The sequence below is a fragment of the Theropithecus gelada genome, chromosome 16, assembly GCF_003255815.1.
Source record: "Theropithecus gelada isolate Dixy chromosome 16, Tgel_1.0, whole genome shotgun sequence".
Taxonomy (NCBI): Eukaryota; Metazoa; Chordata; class Mammalia; order Primates; family Cercopithecidae; genus Theropithecus; species Theropithecus gelada.
Window position 1 is genome coordinate 48,038,588 of NC_037684.1, and position 20,990 is coordinate 48,059,577.

At 56.8% G+C, this 20,990-nt stretch overlaps 1 protein-coding gene across 1 annotated transcript; it reads left to right on the plus strand.

The window, feature by feature from the left end:
* Positions 1-30: 30 nt before the first annotated feature.
* SLC9A3R1 (SLC9A3 regulator 1) lies at positions 31-19,839 on the plus strand. Its single transcript, XM_025363391.1, has 6 exons — positions 31-1,380; positions 12,584-12,745; positions 13,906-14,059; positions 17,417-17,457; positions 18,630-18,719; positions 18,951-19,839. The coding sequence occupies exons 1-6, from the start codon at positions 940-942 to the stop codon at positions 19,137-19,139; spliced, it is 1,077 nt and encodes a 358-aa protein (XP_025219176.1). The 5' UTR covers positions 31-939; the 3' UTR covers positions 19,140-19,839.
* Positions 19,840-20,990: the final 1,151 nt, after the last annotated feature.

Genomic DNA, 20,990 nt, shown 5'->3' on the forward strand with positions numbered 1-20,990 from the left:
CTGAGCGCGGGAGTGGTTGCCATGGCAACAGCCTCTCCCTCTCAATTGGAGCTGCACCCAGGCTTTGGCTAAAGGCTGTTAAAACGTTGGCCAGGTGCGGTGGCTCACGCCTGTAATCCCAGGGCGGATCATCTGAAGTCAGAAGTTTGAAACCATCCTGGCCAACATGGCGAAATTCCGTCTCTACTAAAAATACAAAAATTAGCCGGGCGTGGTGGTGCGCGCCTGTAATCCCAGCCACTCGGGAGGCTGAGGCAGGAGAATCGCTTGAACCCGGGAGGCGGAGGTTGCAGTGATCCGAGATCGCGCCACCGTACTCTAGCCTGGGCGACAGAGCGAGACTCCGTCTCAAAAACAAAAACAAAGTTAGAGCCCTTTATCCGAGGGCCAGCTCTCCTCACTCCCCGCCACAGGTAGGGGAAACCAGGCCTGAGCCAGCGGGCCCCACCGCCCAGAACCGGGAACTCGGCGGGCCACGCCCCTGCCACCCCAGCGCCGGCCGCTCGGTAACAAACACTTCCACTTCCTGAGCGCACTGTCTTCGCCCGCTGCGGGGCGCAGTGCCGAGCACAAGCCCCGCCCCGCGCGTTCCCATTGGCCGGCGCCGTTCACCCGGACGGAGCGCCCCGGCCCGCAGCCCCCTATTGGCCCGCGGAGGTCCCCACCCTCAGCGCGGCCCCGCCCCCGGGGTAAGGAGCTGGGGCGGGCTCTGGGACGCTCAGACGCCGCGCGGGGCGGGGATTGGTCCGTGCAGTTCTCTCGGCTCCTCGCGGCCCGCGGCGGCCGGCGGTTCTTGGTACACCTGCTCGCTTCGCCCGTCCGGCGGCTCAGGGCTTCCCCGCTGCGCTCCCGGTTCGCTGGACGGGAGGAAGGGCTGGGCCGTCCCGTCCCATCCCCAACAGAACCCCAAGTCGCGCCGCTGACCCGTCGCAGGGCGAGATGAGCGCGGACGCGGCGGCCGGGGCGCCCCTGCCCCGGCTCTGCTGCCTGGAGAAGGGTCCGAACGGCTACGGCTTCCACCTGCACGGGGAGAAGGGCAAGTTGGGCCAGTACATCCGGCTGGTGGAGCCCGGCTCGCCGGCCGAGAAGGCGGGGCTGCTGGCGGGGGACCGGCTGGTGGAGGTGAACGGCGAAAATGTGGAGAAGGAGACCCACCAGCAGGTGGTGAGCCGCATCCGCGCGGCACTCAACGCCGTGCGCCTGCTGGTGGTCGACCCCGAGACGGACGAGCAGCTGCAGAAGCTTGGCGTCCAGGTCCGAGAGGAGCTGCTGCGCGCCCAGGAAACGCCGGGGCAGGCCCAGCCGCCGGCCGCCGCCGAGGCGCAGGGGGCTGGCAATGAAAATGAGCCACGCGAGGCCGACAAGAGCCACCCGGAGCAGGTGAGCTCGGCCCCGGCCGCGCAGGCTGGAACGGAGTGGGAGGGGGATCCAGAGAGACCCAGGTGCCCCGGCCGTCCAGCCTCGCGCCGGCCGTCGTTTTTCTGAAACTCGAGCTGCGAGGGGGAGACTGCTTCCGCCCGCCTACCAGGCGCTCTGGCACATCCTAGGCAGGCCTGGGGCTGCGTCCCGCGACCTCCTCTCCTTCCCAGGCTGTGCTGGGAGCCTGAGAGCCTTTGCCGCCTGCACCTCTTGTTCCCTGGCCTTTGGGAGGGCGGCGCAGGGGAACCCAGCCCCCCTTCCCTCGGGTCTGCGGGTGTCTGTTCCCCTTCCTCGGAATCCCCCAGTCCTGCCCGTCCCCTGGCGCCCTCTCCTCGTTCACCCCAGTCCGCAGATGGGCCAGGGAGGAAGGGCTCTCCTTCCCAGAGGTGCCAGCTTCCCCCGCCACTCCTACGTCAAAAGCTAGAGAAATAGCATTACTCCTGTGCGGAGCCCCGGCGCGAGGAGGCCCTCCCCGCAGCCCGCCGGTGCGTGTCCTGAACTTCAGTCCTGCAGGACTTCATCCTCCCGGAGTCCTGTGTGACTTCTAAGGGAGAGGAAGCCCCACCATCTCAGGGCGGTGTGGGGGTTGCCTGGCGGGGAGGAGGAGCCAAGGCATCTCGGAGTGGTGGTTCTGCCACCTCAGAGGATTTACGATTCTCAGGAATGTGAGGAGTAAGCGCCTAGAGCTGTATCTGGGAGGGGAGGGGGAAGACCTTAGAAGAAGAGAAAGATGGCTAGGGGGAGGGGAGAGAGCTCCTGGGGCTCACGGCCCTGTGTGCGCCAGCGGAGCTCACGGTGAGCCGGTGGTCTTGCCCTGGCCTTGCCACGGTCACTCTGGTGCCCACACAGCCAGCAGGCCGGTTGCTTTTTGCCCATGTTTGGTGTTTGCCCATAGGATCCCAGTTTGGATCAGCTGCAGGAGGGGCAGCTGGCAAAACAGGAGTTGTGCTGAGCCTCCTGTCCCCAGAGAGTGGAGTGGTGTACTGTGTAGGGCAGGGCGTGAGCCTCCCAGGGCCCCTTCAGTTTGCACCAGCTCGCCCTGGTGGCAGTGTCTGATGGGAGTGTCCATGGGGACCAGGAGGATCCTTCTGGACAGAGAAAGGGTACAGTTTGGCATTAAGGGAGAAGGCAAAGCCCTAGAGGATCAACTGGTTTGGTGGAAGTGAGGTCACCAGAAGCCCTGTCCAGCCAGAGGTGGGTGCTGGGAATGCCAGGGCCACCAGCCTCCCACTTCCTGCCCCTGCCAACCTGGCATTGGCAAGGGGAGGGGGAAGGGACCTGAGCACCCGTAGCAAGGGGGTTGACACCAGGGAGTTGGGGCTGATGATCTCCAGTCCCAGGCAGAAATCCAGTGTGAACTTTATGCTGAGTCCATCGATCGATTTGACATTCTTTTTTTTTTTTTTTGGACTTTGGAACCCACACAAATACTCACCCACCCCCACCCCCCACAAGTTACAGTCTCATTCAGCTCCTCCCTTTGCCCTTTTGGTTATGCTGCTGGGTGCCAGAGGGCCTGGGAGGCTAATGTGGAGGCCTGGCATAGCACATGCGCCCAAAGGCAGCAGCTTTGAGCTTCCTGGGTAAGCACAGAATCAGATTCCTGCATGTTTTGGAGGGACACCTACATTTGTGTGTACTTTGTTAGGCCAAGAGATGAGAGAAGAGCCACCAGCAAATCCTGGGGACACCATCACCAGCCAAGTCCCAGGACTTCTGAGCTTTGGTTCTCCCATCTGTGAGATGGAGGCATTGGGCGATGTGATGCCTGCCTTCTCTAGAATTGTAGAAATGACATGAAGTACCTGAGCCTCTTATTAAAGTTTTAAATGCTGAACCGCACTCCTTCATGCCCGGTGTTTGAATCCCAGATCCTTAAACTGACTCCTAGTCAACACCATTGAGTCCCTCTAGCAGAAAATCCCCGCAATCCTGTGTGTTGAGCATACAGATGGCCCGTGCGGTTATTGCAAAAAATGTTAACAGACATTGTAAGAGTTCTTTTTTCTAAAACACACCCCTTTACTACTAAAGCATCAAATGGAGGTTTGCCAGTTCATTTTAGTCTGAATTTGTGTGCAAAGTGGGGCTGTTTTCCTTATCTTCATTAGCCCTCCACTTACTAAGTGAGGATCTCAGTGGAAAAGTGTGGCACAGAGAGTGGTTAACTGGGTGGCCTCTGGCTGGGAAGACCAGCCGTGTCCAGAACCACTCATGGCAGAGGCTGATGGGTGCCTGTAACACTGGCCGTCCCCGCTGGGATGTCTAGGCCTAAGGAGGTAGAAGTGGCTCTCCAGCTCTGCCCACCGGTTTTGCTTTGTGGATGGCCTTCCCCTCATCCCCCATGGGGACAGAGGGGCAGCAGCACCCGCCCTGCTGCTCCCCTGCTTAAAACCCTCCTCCCCCGATTCACCACCAGTCACAGGATGAGGCCTAAACCCTTGAGTCTGGGTTCAGAGTGCCGGCTGCGCAGAGCTGAGCCAGCTCAGCTGTACTAGCCAGGCTGTGCGGAGCCAAGTTACTTCACCTCTGTAAGCCTCCATTTCCTCTTGTGTAAGTTGTTGGGGGTGATGGCAGCTACCTCGGAATTGCACGAGGCTGTGTGTAAAGCAGGTAGCTCAGTGCCTGGCACTGAGTCCAGGCTCATCCAGCCTTTGCAGTTGGTATTGGAATGAATACATATTTCACAGTGATCATTGCACATCTATCATGGGGCAGCTAGCACTGGGTCAGCCTCTGCCTAGTTGGGCAAGTGCCACTGTGGCCAAGCCTGGCACCCAGTCAGTGCCCGATCAATGGTCACTGTGGGTTAAGAATGATATGTTGTGGCCAGGTGTGGTGGCTCACACCTGTAATCCCAGCACTTTGGGAGGCCAAAGTGGGAGGATCGCCTGAGCCCAGGAGTTCGAGACCAGCCTGGGCAACATGACAAGATCCTGTCTCTATTAAATTTTTGTTTTGTTTTTTTTTTTAAAGAGTGATATGCTGTTCCATGGCCCTTCTCCATCTGTCATCCTGTTCTTACCACTACCTCCCTATCCCCAAAACCACACCCAGGGTCCGAATTCGTCTCTAGCCTCTGAGCCTTCATACCCTGACCGTTCTGTGCCTTTCCAGGGAGCCTGTCCTTAATCCAGTAGGCAGAGTTAGCATTTCCTTTCCTTCATTTTTTTTTTGAGACAGATTCCACCCAGGCTGGAGTGGTGTCGCAACCTCGCCTCACTGCAGCCTCGACCTCCAGGGCTCAAGCGATCCTCCCACCTCATTCTCCCTAGTAGCTGGGACTACAGGCATGCACCACTACGCCCAGCTAATTTTAAAATTCTTTGTAGAGCTGGGGTTTCGCCATGTTGCCCAGGCTGGTCTTGAACTTCTGGGCTCAGGCGATCTGCCCGCCTCGGCCTCCGCCTCCTCTTTGTCCTCACATCTTTTATCGCTCTGAACACACAACATTTTAATCATCTGTTTGTGACCTTTTTCTCCACTACATGGTAAGCCCAAGGGCATCAACTGTGGCCTATTTGTGTTTCTATCCCCAGCGCAGTCCTTGGCACACGTCAGGGAGGCTCTCAAAAACAGTTTTTGAATTAATGAATGAATATATAACAACAGTCAGGGACCTTTGTCCTCATTTAGCTCATCCCGCCCCACCCAGAGATTGGAATTCCAGATAGAACCTACCAACTCCTCTTTCTTGCCTGCTAGCAGCTTCCATTTGAAAACTAGAAAGCCAAAAGTCCAGGCTTTGGGGTCAGCCAGATCAATGTTGAATCCCAGCTCTGCTGTGTGCTGGCTCTGGGATCCTGGGAGTTCATTTTTCCCTGCAACCCTCAGCCTCCACCTCTGTGAAAGGCACTGCCCGCAGGGTTATTGGGAAGATTTGGTGACATGACAGGTGTGTAAATGAAAGTGCCCAGCTTGGGGTGTTTCCGGCCAGCCCTGACCCTGATCCCAGAGGCAGAGAGTGCAGGCACCCCAGGGAGCAAGGTGGGTGGTGGGGCACAGTTAGCTGGAGGACCATCAACCTCTTTGCCAGGGCGGGCAGGCCGTTTTACACCAACCAAGTTGGAGCTCTGGTAGGGGCAGAACAGAGTTCGAGCTGCTGGGTGTTTGGATTTCAAATGGACAGGGTATGTGATTGTGTGTTTGGATCTTTGCTGGCAAAACAGTGTAGCCCTGGTTCTTACCTTCAGGCTCCGGTTAACTCAGTAATTCTGGAGATGATTCTCTTGGAGATAGAGGGGGGCTTCTTGGCTGGATGCAGTGACTTGTGCCTGTAATCGCAGCACTTCGGGAGGCTGAGGCAGGAGGATTGCTTGAGCCCAGGAGTTTGAGACCAGCCTGGGCAGCACAGCGAGACCTCGTCTCTACCAAAAAAAAAAAGAGGGGCGGGGGTGAATGGGGGCTTCCTTCTCAAGGAACTCCGTATGTCTAGATGAGGTCCTTCTCCCCTTTCCCAGATGTCCCATCTCAGTGGTCCCTGGGAAAGTGGGGTGGGGAATTAAATAAGAAACTCAGGCTGGGCACGGTGGCTCACGCCCGTAATCCCAGCACTTTGAGAGGCTGAGGTGGGCAAATCAGTTGAGGTCAGGAGTTCACGATCAGCCTGACCAACATGGTAAAACCCCATCTCTACTAAAATACAAAAATTAGCCAGGCGTGGTGACAGGCTCCTGTAGTCCCAGCTACTTGGGAGACTGAGGCAGGAGAATGGCTTGAACCTGGAAGGTGGAGGTTGCAGTGAGTCGACATCGCGCCACTGCACTCCACCCTGGGTGACAGAGTGGGACTCGTCTCCAAAAATAAGACGAAATTCAGCCGAGGTCTTGTTGATGCTGCAGCGCTCTTTATAAGGAGAAACCAGAGCTCTAGACTCCAATAACAAGTGTTCCTCTGCTTTCGTTGCTCTAAGATAGAGTGGCCCTACCTGGAAGGAAACTTAGGTTTGTAATGTGCCTTTAGGCGCTCTACCTATGACATAAAGATGTTGATATGCATTTCTTTCTTTCTTTCTTTTTTTTTTTCCCCCTGAGACAGAGGCTTGTTCTGTCACCCAGGCTGGAGTGCAGTGGTGTGGTCTCAGCTCACTGCAACCTCCGTCTCCCAGGTTCAAGCAATTCTCCTGCCTCAGCCTCCCATGTAGCTGGGATTACAGGCACCTGCCACCACACTGTGCTAATTTTTGTATTTTTAGTAAAGACAGGGTTTCACTATGTTGGCCAGTTTGGGTGGCACCTGCCACCACACCCTGCTAATTTTTGTATTTTTAGTAGAGACAGGGTTTCACCACGTTGGCCAGCTGGTTTCAAACTCCTAACCTCAGGTAATCTACCTGCCTTGGCTCCCAAAGTACTGGGATTATAGGCATGAGCCACTGTGCCCAGCCGATATGCATTTCATTGTCCCCCAGACAAATTAGCTATTGTTTTCTCCATTTTGTAGGTTGACAGTAAGTGTTCAATACGTAGTAGCTACTATTTGTGTTAGCAGTGTACTAAGTACTAACCCTCCCTGTCTCATTTAATCCATATGACCACCAGTGAGGCAGATATTGGCCCCATTCTCTGCCTATGGAGGCTGAGACTTGATCAGTTAAGGTGACCATGGTGGGTCCCAGGACTCTCAGCTAGCAACTCCTCCCACACAGCACAGGGGTGCGTCTGGGAACCCAGCCCTCTGACTCCAATGCCTGCACAGCCATTTGGCCACACGAGTAGTCTGTGCTTGATGCCTGACTCTGCCAGGTGTTTCTGCCCATCATATTCTGAGCCACAGCTGGACTTATGTTCCACACATGGCTGGCATTATATATCTACTGGACAGTGCTACTCTGGATCCGAGCTGAAATCCTGCCTTCGCCCATCAGCCATGTGTACTTGAGCAATTGACTCCAGCTTTTTGAAGCTGAGTTTCCTTTTCTGTGAAATGCTTGCAATAATACTTTCCTTGTAGGACTATAATTGGCTCCTAAGAAAATACACGTAAAGAGCTCGGTGCCTAACATATAGTAGGTGTTCAGTAACCAGCGGCTCCTATTTGTTACTTCAGTGTTGAGCCTCAATTTCACAAGCTCCTTGAAGGTTCTTAATAGCCCCTTGGGACAGCCCCTGGGGGTTAAATCCAGAGACTTTTGGGAGGAGGGTGAGGGATGAGGAGGGAGGCAGAAGGGAAGGCACGGGGCGGCCAGCCCTGGATGGTGTCCAGCCGGGCTGCAGCCCCGGTACCAGCCTGCTCCATCCCAGGCTTGCCCAGCCCTGGGGAGACCTGAGCCAGACTCTGCCCCCTCCCGCCCCCGTGGGAAGAAGAGGTTACTAGCCAGAAGGAGAACCTGGTTCAGACCTCTGAGTCCTGGGGGTATCTGTCAGACCAGCAGCCCTCACTTTAGTGTATGACTCCCTCCTGGTTCCCACCCTACCAGACTCCAGGGAAAGCTCTTCCCACTGAGAAACAGGAGGGAGGAGATCAAGGGCTAGGAGCAGTGAGTGACCTTTTTTGCAAATGGAGGCATCCAACATTCCCCGCCGCCTGCACAGACCTGGAGGGATGTGGAGGGTGGAAGGAGGTCCTGTAGGGTAAAATGAGGTGACATCAGGGCCACTCGGCAGGGCCAGTGACAGCCAAGCCCCCTGTACCTCACCTAGGGTAAGGAGAAGACACCTTCTGCCTAGAGGTGTGGACACTGGCTGAGTGTCCGGAGTCCCTGGTCACTTCCCAGTGCCCCCAGGCTGCCTGTCATGCAGCTCTCCAGGCAAGGCCAGCTGTCTCCATCCTGGCTTCCTTGAAGAGCCAGCACCAGAGACCCAGGCCTGTTTCCAGAATCTGGGGAACAAACTGAGCTGCCTCCCAGAACAAACATGGCCCTTACCCCCAACATACTCTTGACACACACACACCCCAGCCCCCCGAGAACAGCCAGGGCTCCCTCCTGCCCCTTCCGTCCTCTTGTTGGGGCTGATTTTCCTGTATCGGGCATCGCGGCACTGGTCTTCTTTGCATGAACAAGAGCCCTGGGCTGGGGGAGGCGTGGTCTTGAGAAGTGGGGTTACCTCTGTTGTTCCCCTGGACACCCAAGTGGTCTGCCTACTCCTCCAGCCGCTTTCCTCTGGGGTCCTGAGCTGGCTGGCTCGAACGAAGCGGGCTGGCTATTTCTGTAGGGCCCATCACTATGGCATCAGCCAGGGAGGGGCTGGGCCCAATGGGGCGTTGGCCTCAGGCTCCCACAGCCTTCCCCGAAGGGAGGAAGGAGGAGCAGGGAGCGGCCCTGGGCCTGCTCCCCAGAGACGGTCACTGGGATTAGGGTATCGACTTTCCCCGGCTTTCCAGGTGACTGCTGGTGGCGCCTATTGAATTCCGTGCCCGCCATCCGCTCCCTGGACTGCGTGGGTGGAGGTGATGGGGTGGGTGGAGGTGATGGGGCGGCCACTTGGGGTGGGGTGAAGCTCCCTGGGGGAAAGGACAGATGAAGGGAGGCAGCCTGAGGGTGGAGGAGGTCCTGGGAGAAGGGTGTGGGGTCAGCTCTCCCGGCAGGGTCTTTTCTGGAAAGCCAGCCAGCATTGTGTGAAAGTGAGAGTCTCCAGCCTGTCCAACCCTGGGTCACCCCGGCCCAGCTGCGCTGCCCATCGGCTGTGTGGCCTCATGTTCCCTCCTGTCAATTCTGGCTCTCTGCCGTCTCCTTTCTGAGCAGATCCTGATTTTGTCTTGAACTTGGGTCTCCCGGGCTGTTGTCGTCACTGGAGATCCACTTTGCCCTCTGGAACTCACTGGGGCTATGTTCCTTTTTAGGTTCCTCCTCCCACCATGCTTTGGGCCCCTCTGTAGCTGGCTCCTCCTAAGCTCCTGGGGGCCACACACCAAGCCCAGCATGCCTGGACGTCACTCCCATTTGCCCCCTTTCCCCAGAGGCAGAACCCAACCCTGCCCCAGCTTGGGGGTGAGGGTCCAAGAGCAATGGTGGCTGAGCTCGGCCAAGTACCCCATACCTCCCCATCTTCTCTCAGTGCTGGGCCTGGAGACCACAGGCCAGGCCCCACGGATCCCCAGGGGGGCTGCCCCAAGGGACTCCCCCTGCCAGCCCCAGCCTCCACCCAGGCTGGGATGGGCTGGCTTGATGGGCTGACTCAGCAGCTGGCACTGACACCTCCTGGAGACAGCTGGGAGGCTCCTGCTGGGGGAGGGGTGAGGAGGAACAAGGCTGGTCTCCCTTGAAGAGTGGGAACCCCCTTCCCGTGTGAGAGGAGGCAGTCTCTAGGGACTTGGGGAGGAGGCTCTACAGGTGCATTGGAGCTGTCTAAATGCCGGTGGGGCCTACCTTGGGCTTCCCATCTCCTTGTCCAGCCACCCCCTCAGGTCCTAGAGCCACCACAGAGCCACGTCTAGACAGAACAGTGGAGCAGTCCCAGTGCAGAGGAATGGAACAGAGGGCACCTGAGCCCCTCAGTCTGGGTCCCCCGTTTCCCCTTGAACTGCATGACTTGGTGCTGGCAGAGCGGAGCAAGGCTCAAAGGAGGCCCTGGAGCTTTGGCACCATATGTCACTAGGCGAGGGGCACTGGGGTGAAGATCAGTGAGGGAAGCCCACACCACAGAGACCAGGGCCAGAGGACGGGCATCCTAAAGGCAGCGAGCACAGCCCTGCCCTGCCAGCCGGGGGAGCGCCCAGAGCCACCTGCCCCCAGTCCAGCCATGCCCCTGTCCCATCACCCACGCCAGGCTTCATCCCCCAGCTCAGGCCGTAGCTCCAGCTATGAGAGGCCCTGAGCACCTGGAAGGAAGGCTGTGGTTTCTTCAGCTCCCAGCCCACCTCCAGCAGAGGCTGCAGCCTATGCCCTGGAGAGAGCTGCTGTCTGCCCTCTACTGCCTGACTCCTGTTGGGACCTCACCTCCCAGTGGATTGCCCCATTCTGGACTTGGATCCTTAAGGAGCACGCTGCAGTGTGGTGGAAGGAGGACAGGTTCCAAGTCAGAGACCAGGGTTGGAGTTCTGGCTGTGTGATGTCAGGCAGTGGGCTCAACATCTCTGAGCCTCAGTTTCCCCGTCTCAAAAACAGCTGACAAGCCCCAGCCAGGTTATGGGAAGGTTTTTGGGAGCGCGGGGACTGTGGAGAGAGGTTGGAGGAGGTCACTAGAGCTGCCCCCTGCCTGTCCTGAGATTTCACCCTCCCCACTTTCTCAGGGTGTCGGCCAGGTCCTGCAGCTCGGTCTGGCTGAAGCAGAAAGCTGCGCCTGTCCTGGTGACGGCAACTGGTCAGACTTGTTTCTACTCACCTAGGGCCTGGGGGAGGGCCTGGCTGGGAGCTTTGTGGAGGGATTAGCTCTAGGGGAGAAGAGCCTCACTTACTCCCGGAACAAGATCCCGTAGGGCTGTGGGAGTGCCGGGGGTGAGCCTGGGGCAGGTGACAGCTGAACAAGCGGGGAGTGGGCCCTGCAGTGAGGCAGGGGATGGGCCAGGGAGAACAAGGCAAGAGGCTTCATTCAGGGTTCCTAAGCCTTTGTGAGCCCCTCACTGTTTTACCACTCACTTAACCGTCTTTGTTGTTGGGGTGAGGGGCCCTCAAGCCTAGATTTGGGCATGAAACACAGGAAGAAAGACCTGCCCGAGCCTTTAAAGGAATGCAAAGTCATCCTCTAGCCACCCCCAGAGACCGAAAGGCTGGGGATTGAGTCTGCTGCAGATGGTGGCAGCCTCCCGGGGCTGGCAAGTTGGGACAGAGGCCCATACACCCTCCTGGGCACGCCTTCCCACTCCTCTCGGCCCTCTCCACTCCCAGCTGGGGATTTGGGTTTCAGAGCAGCCTGGCACACACACCCCCACCCCACCAGAATCTCACTCCCAGCTTCCTATGACTCTTCATTAGTATTCACAACAATGGGAAAGTCTGGGTGTGCACAGGGATTTTTTACAGTTAGAAAGTGTTTAAGGCAATGACCTCACTGGGCCTCAGCCACCCTGGGAGGCAGATGGCAGTCAGAATGATCCATAAATGACCTGCCCCAGGTCACACAGCTCCTAAACAGGGGAGCTGGAACCTGGCTCGGAGCCTTGACTATCCACTGCTCATTGCCTGATGTGCTGAGTGATAACGCAGGGCCAGCAGGTTGGACAGCAGCCAGTGGCTCTGCACCAGGCCTGGAGGAGGGGGAGAGGGACAGGGACTCAGGCGTAGTCCTTGGGCACAGGCTTCAGCCGCCCACACCCATATTCCCTCCATCATACTGTGTGTCCAGGCCTGCAGCTTCTAAGCTGAGCTGCTTACTTTGGACCAAGCATGTTGGAAACTGTTTTCAGCTGAATCCGAGCACTCAAAAGAAATCTGCATGTGCCCTTTTAGTAGGTCACACCCTCCAGGCCACAGCCACACTGGGCTCCCTTTAGCCCAGCCCTGCTTTTCCCAGTCCCCTCCCCATTCAGGCTCCTTGGTTTCTGGGGTCTCTGTGCTTCCGTTGCCACCTCTACCCTCAGGCAGCGGTGTAGGGGGAGGAGGTCCTGGAACGCCTGAGGATGGCCCCCTGTCTTATCCAGGTCCCTTGCTGTGCCGCACAATAGGTTTTTGGTTATCTGCTCCTTCTGGCTCCCTTTTGGCTGGGCCATTTGGCTTGGTGGGGGTGAGAGAGAGTTCGAGTATATGGAGGAAGGCTTTACTGTAAACACACGGACCAGCTTTCAGTAAACACCTGCCTCTTCCTCCCCTGCTGCAGAGAACAGGGTACAAAGGGGCTGGGGGTCCTCAGTCATATGCCCCAGGTCCCCAGCCAGGCTGACAGGGGTGCCACACTCTGCCCCCTCTCCAGGAGGGCCAGACTGAGCCACCAATGGGGAGGGATAGGGGCCCGATCAACACAGCATGCGATTCACCTTAGACTGTCAGAAGGGACAGGCACGTGAGAGCTAACCTGGTCTCACCCTTCATTTCCCAGAAGAGGAAACTGAGGCTTGGACAGAACAGTGTTTTACCCACATCACTTAAGCAGTTTGCTGCGGTGCTGGGTGTCCACACAAGTCTTTTGAGTCCTGGGCCAGAACCCTCTCAAATTGCTGTGTAGGGATCTAAGCAAATTTGCGTCCTCCCAAACCTTCCTTGTTTGGGGAGATGGGGCCAGGCAGAGGACAGGGAAGGCAGAACCTGGGGCATTGTGGAATAGCCATGGACCCTCCCCTGTCTCTGCAGCGCAAGCTTCGGCCTCGGCTCTGTACCATGAAGAAGGGCCCCAGTGGCTATGGCTTCAACCTGCACAGCGACAAGTCCAAGCCAGGCCAGTTCATCCGGTCAGTGGACCCAGACTCCCCAGCTGAAGCTTCAGGTCTCCGGGCCCAGGATCGCATTGTGGAGGTGATGCTTCTTGCCCTCTTCCTATCTGACTGCCCCGCTCCCTGCAGATCAGCAGCACCTGGGGCAACCATCATACCTTCCTGGGCTTGATTAGCCCATGGGCATAGCCAGCCTGGAGCGGCTGGATGGATGGGTGGATGGGAGGGAGACAGGGACGGGTGGTGGATGGATAGATGGAAGGATAGATGAACTGACTGACAGATTCCTTTCTTACCTCTACTCTCCCCTGAACTCCTCCTTGCCAAGCAGATATACTGGGCAGCCTGTGATTCACCCATCGATCAGGCAGATGTCTGGGGACATCTCCAGAGCTTCCCTGCTGCCAGGCACACAGAGGCGGGTGGCAATAACAAAACCCCTCTCCTGAGTTAGCCTTTTATTTATATATATATATATATATTTTTTTTTTTTTTTTTTTTTTTGAGATGGAGTCTCGCTTTGTTGCCCAGGCTGGGCTGGAGTGCAGTGGCACAATCTCAGCTCACTACAACCTCTGCCCCCCGGGTTCAAGCGATTCTCCTGCCTCAACCTCCTGAGTAGCTGGGATTACAGTTGGCCAGGCTGGTCTCAAACTCCTGACCTCAAGTGATCCTCCTGCCTCAGCCTCCCAAAGTGCTGGGATTCCAGGCGGGAGCCACCTCGCCCAGCCCCGAGTTAGGCTTTTAGACTCGCTCATTCGGTGCTCTGGCTCTAGTGTATGCTCCTGGGAGGTGAAACGTGAACCAAATGTTCAGGCAGGTCCCAGAATCACAGTCTTAGAACCTTAGAGCTAGAGATCAGCTCTCCCAAGACTTCTCATTTTACACGTGAGAAAACCAAGGTCCAGAGAGGGAAGTCGGACAGCAAGTCCTTACCCAGGCTGGGCCCCACCCCGGCCTCCCAGCTCGCTCCCATCCCATCTCTCCCAGCTGTGTTTGTTTAGTCTCGTCTGGATATTTTCGTTGGCCCTTCCCATGTATCCTGCCTCCCCAGCTGACTGTCCACGGGAGGACCCCTGGCCTAGTTCAGGACTCTGCAGAAATGGGGGTCAGTATCCCCAAGTTGTGAACTGCAAACTGGCTGAGAACCAAGGTGGCCGCCCCCGCCCCCAGCCCTCCTCCACCTACCTGCCCCAGAACCAAGGCCTGTGCCCGTAACGCCTCCCCAACCCCGCCCTGCAGGTGAACGGGGTCTGCATGGAGGGGAAGCAGCATGGGGACGTGGTGTCCGCCATCAGGGCTGGCGGGGACGAGACCAAGCTGCTTGTGGTGGACAGGGAAACTGACGAGTTCTTCAAGAAATGCAAAGTGACCCCATCTCAGGAACACCTGAATGGTAAGCCGGGTGGGGCCGCTGGCCATCCTGGGGCTGGAGGCCCCCAAGTCAGGAATGTGAGCCAGGGCTAAGACTTTGCTGGGTCCCAGGCAAGGGGTGGGCAGCTTTCCGGCGTGGGTGCTCCCTCCTCCTCCTTCATGGGAGGCCCAGAGGTGTGGGCTGGGGGAGTGGGGGCCTAGTGTAGGGAGTGGCAGTGGGTTTCCGAGGACGGCTTGTGATGGGGTCAGCTGGCATGAGGTCGCTGAGAAAAATGGACAGATCTTCTGACTCCCGGCCAAAGCTGCAGCCCCAAAGGAGGCCTGAGCCCCCAGTCCTGTCCCCACCAGCAAACTTTCAGGGCAGTGTCGACGTGAGGAAAGGGTTAACTCCGGGGAGGCCTCCAGCCTTTGCTTGGTCAGATCAGAGTCCAGTGGCGGGGCCCAGTACCTCCCCTCCCTCCGCTCAGGTTGTCTTGGAAACTCAGCCTTGCTGGCTCTAGAGAGTAGTGGGTCGTCCTTCAAGCCCTGGGCCCCTGCCCTCCCCATCCCCCAGCATCACCCTGCCAAGCCCGGCGCCTCCCCCTGCCCAGGCCCGAGCCAAACGGCAGGGCTGCTGCACTGGGGCAGGGAGGGGTTAAGCAGTGCTCTGCTCCTTGGTCTGGACTTTCTCCCTGGGAAGATGGCTCCCTGGAGCGGGCAGGGGTGCTCACTGGGCCATACTGTGGGTGGAACCTCTTGGGACTTTGCAGTGGGTGGGGCCTCCTGGAGACTCAAGGTTGTATGTGTAAAAGGGGATTCACACAAAGGTCTTGCTGCAGACTCCCATCCCCAGTTGGAAGGGACAACTGGGGAGGCCCTGTCCCCTTCTGGCGCAATCCAAGGCCTGGAGGCTCCTAGAAAAGAGGATGGCCCCTGGAAGTCCCTAGCTGGCTCTGGGCATGGGAGATGGGGTACCACCTTACCCTTATCTCCCAAGTTCATGGAAACCAGGTAACTCAGATAATCCCCTTCTCCACTGATGGGGAGACTAAGGCCCAGAGAAGCCCCAGCCTTCCTCCTAGGGATCTGATATGAGGAAGACACAGCTGGAATCTGGATTCCACTCAGTTCCTGGGATAGTCCCCTGCTTCCCCCACCCCTTCGCCCTGCAGGTAATTGGCTCCCTCAGACATTCCTGCCTCTTCTGCCTGTCTCTCAGGCTAGAGGGGCTGCAGCCTCTGGCCAAAGGACCTGAAGAGGGAGAGGCCTGGGGACAGTCTCCTCCCCGGAGTCCCTCCAGGATGGCATCCTCACTCTTTCCATAGAGAGGAATGCCCCCCTGTCCGGCAGCCAGGGTTTCACTCTGACCACTGTGAGCTGATGGGGAGGGGACAGTGAGTGTCCCTGGTGTCCCAGCAAGGCTGTGGGTGTCAGAGGGGAGGAGAAGATGAGAGTCAGGTATCTCTGGCTGTGTCCTGGACTGGGGACAGGGAAAAGATGACCAGGAATTTTAAGCTAAGAGTTCAGAAGAAGCCCGCCTACGCTGACCAGTCCCTGGAGATGGCACAGCCACCCCTGAAGCCATGTGGGACCCCTACCCTGAGTGAGCCCAGTGAAGGTGACCCCAAACCTGTCTTCTCTCCCTCTGACCCCTCCAGGTTTCTCACTGGCTTGGGGAGGGGATACCCAGGACACACCCCTTGAGCCTTCTTGTCCCCCCTCATTTCCTGATTGGCAAATAGGAGTTGGAATTATTTTCTCTTTTTTTTTTTCTTTTGTTTTGAGACAGAGTCTTGCTCTGTCACCCAGGCTGGAGTGCGGTGGTGCAATCTCAACTGACTGCAACGTCTGCCTCCTAGGTTCAAGTCATTCTCCTGCCTCAGTCTCCTGAGTAGCTGGGACTACAGGCACGCGGCACCATGCCCAGCAAATTTTTATATTTTTAGTAGAGATGGGGTTTCACTATATGGCCAGGATGGTCTCGATTTCTTGACCTTGTGATCCACCCACCTCGGCCTCCCAAAGTGCTGGGATTATAGGTGTGAGCCACTGTGCCTGGCCTTTTTTTTTTTTCTTCTTTCAGACACAGTCTCACTCCGTCGCCCAGGCTAGAGTGCGGTGGCACGATCTCGGCTCACTGCAACCTCCGCCTCCTGGGTTCAAGCAATTCTCCTGCCTCAACCTCCTGAGTAGCTGGGATTACAGGCGCACGCCATCACACCCGGCTAATTTTTGTATTGTTAGTAGGGATAGGGTTTCACCATGTTGGCCAAGCTGGTCTTGAACTCCTGACTTCAGGTGATCCACCTGCCTCGGCCTCCCAAAGTGCTGGGATGACAGGCATGAGCCACCGAGCCTGGACTATTTTCTCTTTCAGTTGAGGCAGATACTAACTGTAGTCTGGGGTGTGGTTCCAATTTCGGTGTCATCATCATCACCTGGGAAGCGTTTGGAAAATGCTGATTCCTAGGCCTGCTCACTAAACCAGAATCTGTGCTGCCAAGGTCCAGGAATCTATACTTTAACAAGCTTCCCATGTAGGAGTTCCCAGATAGGAATTAGGCAGCCATCCTGTAATTTCATCTCCATCTGGGACGATGCATTTTTTAAACACCTTGTGACCCACCAGTGCCTCATAAGATCATTTTGGAAGATAGAGACCAGCAGGGTTTGTTTGTTTGTTTGTTTGTTTTGCCGGAGTCTTGCTATGTTGCCCAGGTTGGAGTGTAGTGGCACGATCTTGGTTCACTGCAACCTCCACCTTCTGGGTTCAAACGATTCTCCTGCTTCAGCCTCCCAAGTAGCTAGGATTACAGGCGTGTGCCACCATGCCCAGCTAATTTTCTTTTTGTCTTTTTTAGTAGAGACAGGGTTTCACCATGTTGGCCAGGCTGGTCTCGAACTCCTGACCTCAAGTGATCCAGCTGCCTCGGCCTCCCAAATTGCTGGTGTGAGCAACTACACCTGGCCCAGAAACTTTTTTGGTTTTTTTAATGACATGAAATTAAAATATCAAAGAACACCGTAGTAAGGGTATTGCTTTGTGAAACTTTTGTTACACAAAATTTTTGTGTGTGCTGAGTCATCAAAATGCAAACATAGGCCAGACATTTGCTCACACCTGTAATCTCAATACTTCGGGAGGCCGAGGTGAGAGGATTGCTTGAGGCTAGGAGTTTGAGACCAGCCTGCACAACATGGCAAGGCCCCATCTCTATAAAAAAAATTTTTTTAATAAATAACAAGGCAAATGTACTCATGGTGGGTGGACATCAGAAAAGTTTGAGATGTTGACCCAGGGAACAAGATCTAATGATCTGCCCAACCCCAACTCCCGCCTCCTCTCCACGCTCTATTCTATCCCCATTCCGGACTCACCTCTGCTCTCTCCTTCGCCTAGGTCCCCTGCCTGAGCCCTTCACCAATGGCGAGATACAGAAGGTAAGGGCGGGTCCCCTGTTTCTCTGGATTTCAATCCTGGGGGTGCGGGAGACAGGTCAGAAGGTACTATGGTTGGTAGGATAGCCATCTGGCTAAGCCCAAACCTCAGGGTCCCCAGTTCCAGCTCCTTCTTCGGCTCCAAGCTATAGAACTGCCAGAACCCTCTTGGCCTCTGCCTGGGGCCAAAGCTGTTGGGAGGGAGAGGGCTGGCTGGGCCCCTCTGCAGCCCGCCATCCTGGGTGACAAGCCCCCGCCTCCAACTCCCCACCATACAGAAGGGGCCATTCTTCCCCCCAAGAACAGAGCTTCAGTGTCTGGCCACGGGCAGCCGGGCCCCTGCTACTTCCAGTCTGGGTTGGAAGAACAAAGCCCCTCCTCCCGCCTTCCCTGGGCAGAAGGGAAAGGGGGTGAGGCTGGGGAAGAGATGGTGGGGCTGGGCGCCAGCTGAAGCCATGGAAGAACCCAGGAAGGGGCTGGGTGCCAAGCTGATGCCCCAGCCAAAGCCTTCACTCTGGGACAGGCCGACTCAGTCAGGCCACAGAGTAGGAACTTTCTGCAGGGTCTGCTCAAAGGTTCCCCTTCCCTAGGAGCTCCTGCCAGGGTACTTGACAAGGGGGAGGGTCCTTGGACCCAGGCCTAAACCTTCTGTCATCTCATCTTTGGATCTAGAACGTTCCATCTACTTTCTTCCTTCAAGGCCCTCCTTTGCTGCTTCAGGGTTAGGGTTTCAGGATTCCTGGGGTCAAATCCAGGCAAACAGTCAGGTGGACCACAGGAGATTCAGGGAGCACCACATGGGTTCCCCATGCCAAGCAAAGAGGCCTCCAGTGTCCCCACATTCCAAGAAGCCCCTCCTTGGTCACTGGCTCAAAAGGCAAGTCAGTATCTAAAAGCCACATTGGAGCAGCCCAGGGGGAGGGAGCGCTAATCCCATGATATCTGTACCCCTCCCATCCCTCCAGCCTGAGCAGAACCAGCCTGCCCTCTGATCCTCGAAGGAATGTAAAAAGGAGTCCCAGCAGGCTCAGGTGGTGGGAACCCGGGGTGGGTGGCCAGGGCATCAGCACTACCTCTTCTCAGTCTGCGGCCCCTACTTCCCCAGGAGCTCCCTCCTGCCTCAGGACTCCCTCACCCCATCCTGTGACAACCCACACCCCTCTTCTCTCTGCCAGGAGAACAGTCGTGAAGCCTTGGCAGAGGCAGCCTCAGAGAGCCCCAGGCCAACCCTGGTGAGATCCGCCTCCAGTGACACCAGCGAGGAGGTAGGCCAGCCATGCAGGGGGTAGCAACTGGGTTACAGGAAGCCGATTCCCAGGCCCCACTTGTTCCTGGCACACCAGCCTGCCTTTGAGGTCACATGCTGAGCCGCATTCTGTTCTTGTGACCTGGCTTCCCTGGGCACAGCCCCAAGGGAGCCACCTCACTGAGGCTGAGGACCAGGGAGCCTAATGAGGGACTGACTCCCAACTTCCTGCCCCCACTTCTCTTTACAGCTGAATTCCCAAGACAGCCCCCCAAAACAGGACTCCACAGCGCCCTCGTCTACCTCCTCCTCCGACCCCATCCTGGACTTCAACATCTCCCTGGCCATGGCCAAAGAGAGGGCCCACCAGAAGCGCAGCAGCAAACGGGCCCCGCAGATGGACTGGAGCAAGAAAAACGAACTCTTCAGCAACCTCTGAGCGCCCTGCTGCCAGCCACCCGGTGACTGGCAGGGCCGAGCCAGCCTTCCACCCCACCTTTTTCCTTCTCCCCAGTTACTCCCCTGAATCAACGTACAAATCAGCACCCACATGCCCTTTCTTGACAAATGATTTTTCTGGAGAACTATGTTCTTCCCTTACCTTAGGGAAGGTGAATGTGTTCCCGTCATCCTGCAATTAGAAAGGAGACTCTGCCTCCCTCCTCCTCACTGAGTGCCTCATCCTACCAGGTGTCCCTTTGCCACTCTGCCTGGGATATCGCTGGGACCTGCACCATGCCAGGATCGTGGGACCAGGCGAGAGGACACCTTTCCTTCCTCCCCCGTGTGATAACTGGGTCCAGGGCTGATCATTGACTGCAGAACTGCCACTCTCAGTGGACAGGGCATCCGTTATCCTGAGAGCTGTGGCAGACACATCTTGCTTTCATTTGATTTTTGTTGTTGTTAAGAGTGCAGTATTGCAGAGTCTAGAGGAATTTTTGTTTCCTTGATTAACATGATTTTCCTGGTTGTTGCATCCAGGGCATGGCAGTGGCCTCAGCCTTAAACTTTTGTTCCTACTCCCACCCTCAGAGAACTGGGCAGCACGGGGAGGGTTTGGCTACCCCTGCCCATCCCTGAGCCAGGTACCACCATTGTAAGGAAACACTTCAGAAATTCAGCTGGTTCCTCCAAACTCTCCAGCCTCTGTGTCTTCCTTGGGAGTTTTGTCCTCTGGCCTTGGACCCCTTATAGGTAGAAAGTAAGAAATGGTAAGCCAGGGTGGTCTTTGGCTGGGAGGGTGGCGTACACTGGAGGGAGGGCCATCTAGGGCTCCCTGTGACCCCAAGCCTGAGTAGCTTTAGCTAGAGGGCCTAGCTGCCGAAGTCCTGTGGGAAGGAGGATGCATGTACCCAGCCGGGTGTTCAGCTTGGTGGTCCGTGTGCCTGTGTCCGAGGCTGTAAGCACTGATGTGGGCTAGGGACCCCTTGACTAATAGGGACATTTACCAGAGGAAGTGGGAGCTCAGACATGCTCAGAGGACTCTGGGAGGTTCCTGTAATTCCAGAAGCGTGGAAAGTGTGTCCCAGGATGGAGCTGGGTTTGGAATGTAAGGACTTGGCTTTACTCTTTCTGCCTACAGCCAGTGGGGTGCAGGAGTCCCAGGGGCAGGCTGGGCTGGTGCCAGATCCTCTATCTTATCTGGCCATTGTGACCTGATTGGAGGGCAAGTGTCCAGTGCCAGGAGAAAACAAACCGGTCCACTGAGCCCTGGGACATGCTGTGTGGCTAGGTGGGGTGGAAGGGACTTTTGAAGGGCGAAATGCCCTATCCCCAACAAAAGACCCAAGTCCCTGATACCTTTGGCACCTGAAGCCTGATGTGGAGGTCTGGAAAGGTGGCCTGCAAGAGCTAGGCTGCAGGGCGGAGAAGTTCCAGGCAGGTGCTCAGAAGGAAGGTGCCCCCAGGCTAGTCTCCACCCAACCCAAAGGACACCTCTCAGAAGACAGGCTCCGGGCAGAGGGGAATGAGTAAAGCAGGAAGATCTGGAATCAGGGAGTGGGCCGTGTCCGCAGACCAGTCACTATCTGGCCATCTGTTCCTTGTTAGAGGAACCATCCAAAACCCTTATCACAACAGCGCCCTGTTCAGCTGACCTGTCCCCACCCCACCCTTGCTTCTACCCTTTGACCCCTGACAGATTCCCTTGCTTCTACCCTTTGACCCCTGACAGATTCCCTTGCTTCTACCCTTTGGCCCCTGACAGATTCCCCCTGACAGGGGTTGTGGAGGGGCCCCTCCCTACCTCATCTGCCAGATGGGGAAGCCCTGGGGGACCTTTGACTCT

Bases quoted from the DNA above. Each gene is read 5' to 3' on its own strand.
- SLC9A3R1 (XM_025363391.1), top strand. From the start codon at position 940: ATGAGCGCGGACGCGGCGGCCGGGGCGCCCCTGCCCCGGCTCTGCTGC. The intron at 1,381-12,583 runs GTGAGCTCGGCC...CTGTCTCTGCAG, and splicing joins ACAAGAGCCACCCGGAGCAG to CGCAAGCTTCGGCCTCGGCT. The intron at 12,746-13,905 runs GTGATGCTTCTT...CCCGCCCTGCAG, and splicing joins CCCAGGATCGCATTGTGGAG to GTGAACGGGGTCTGCATGGA.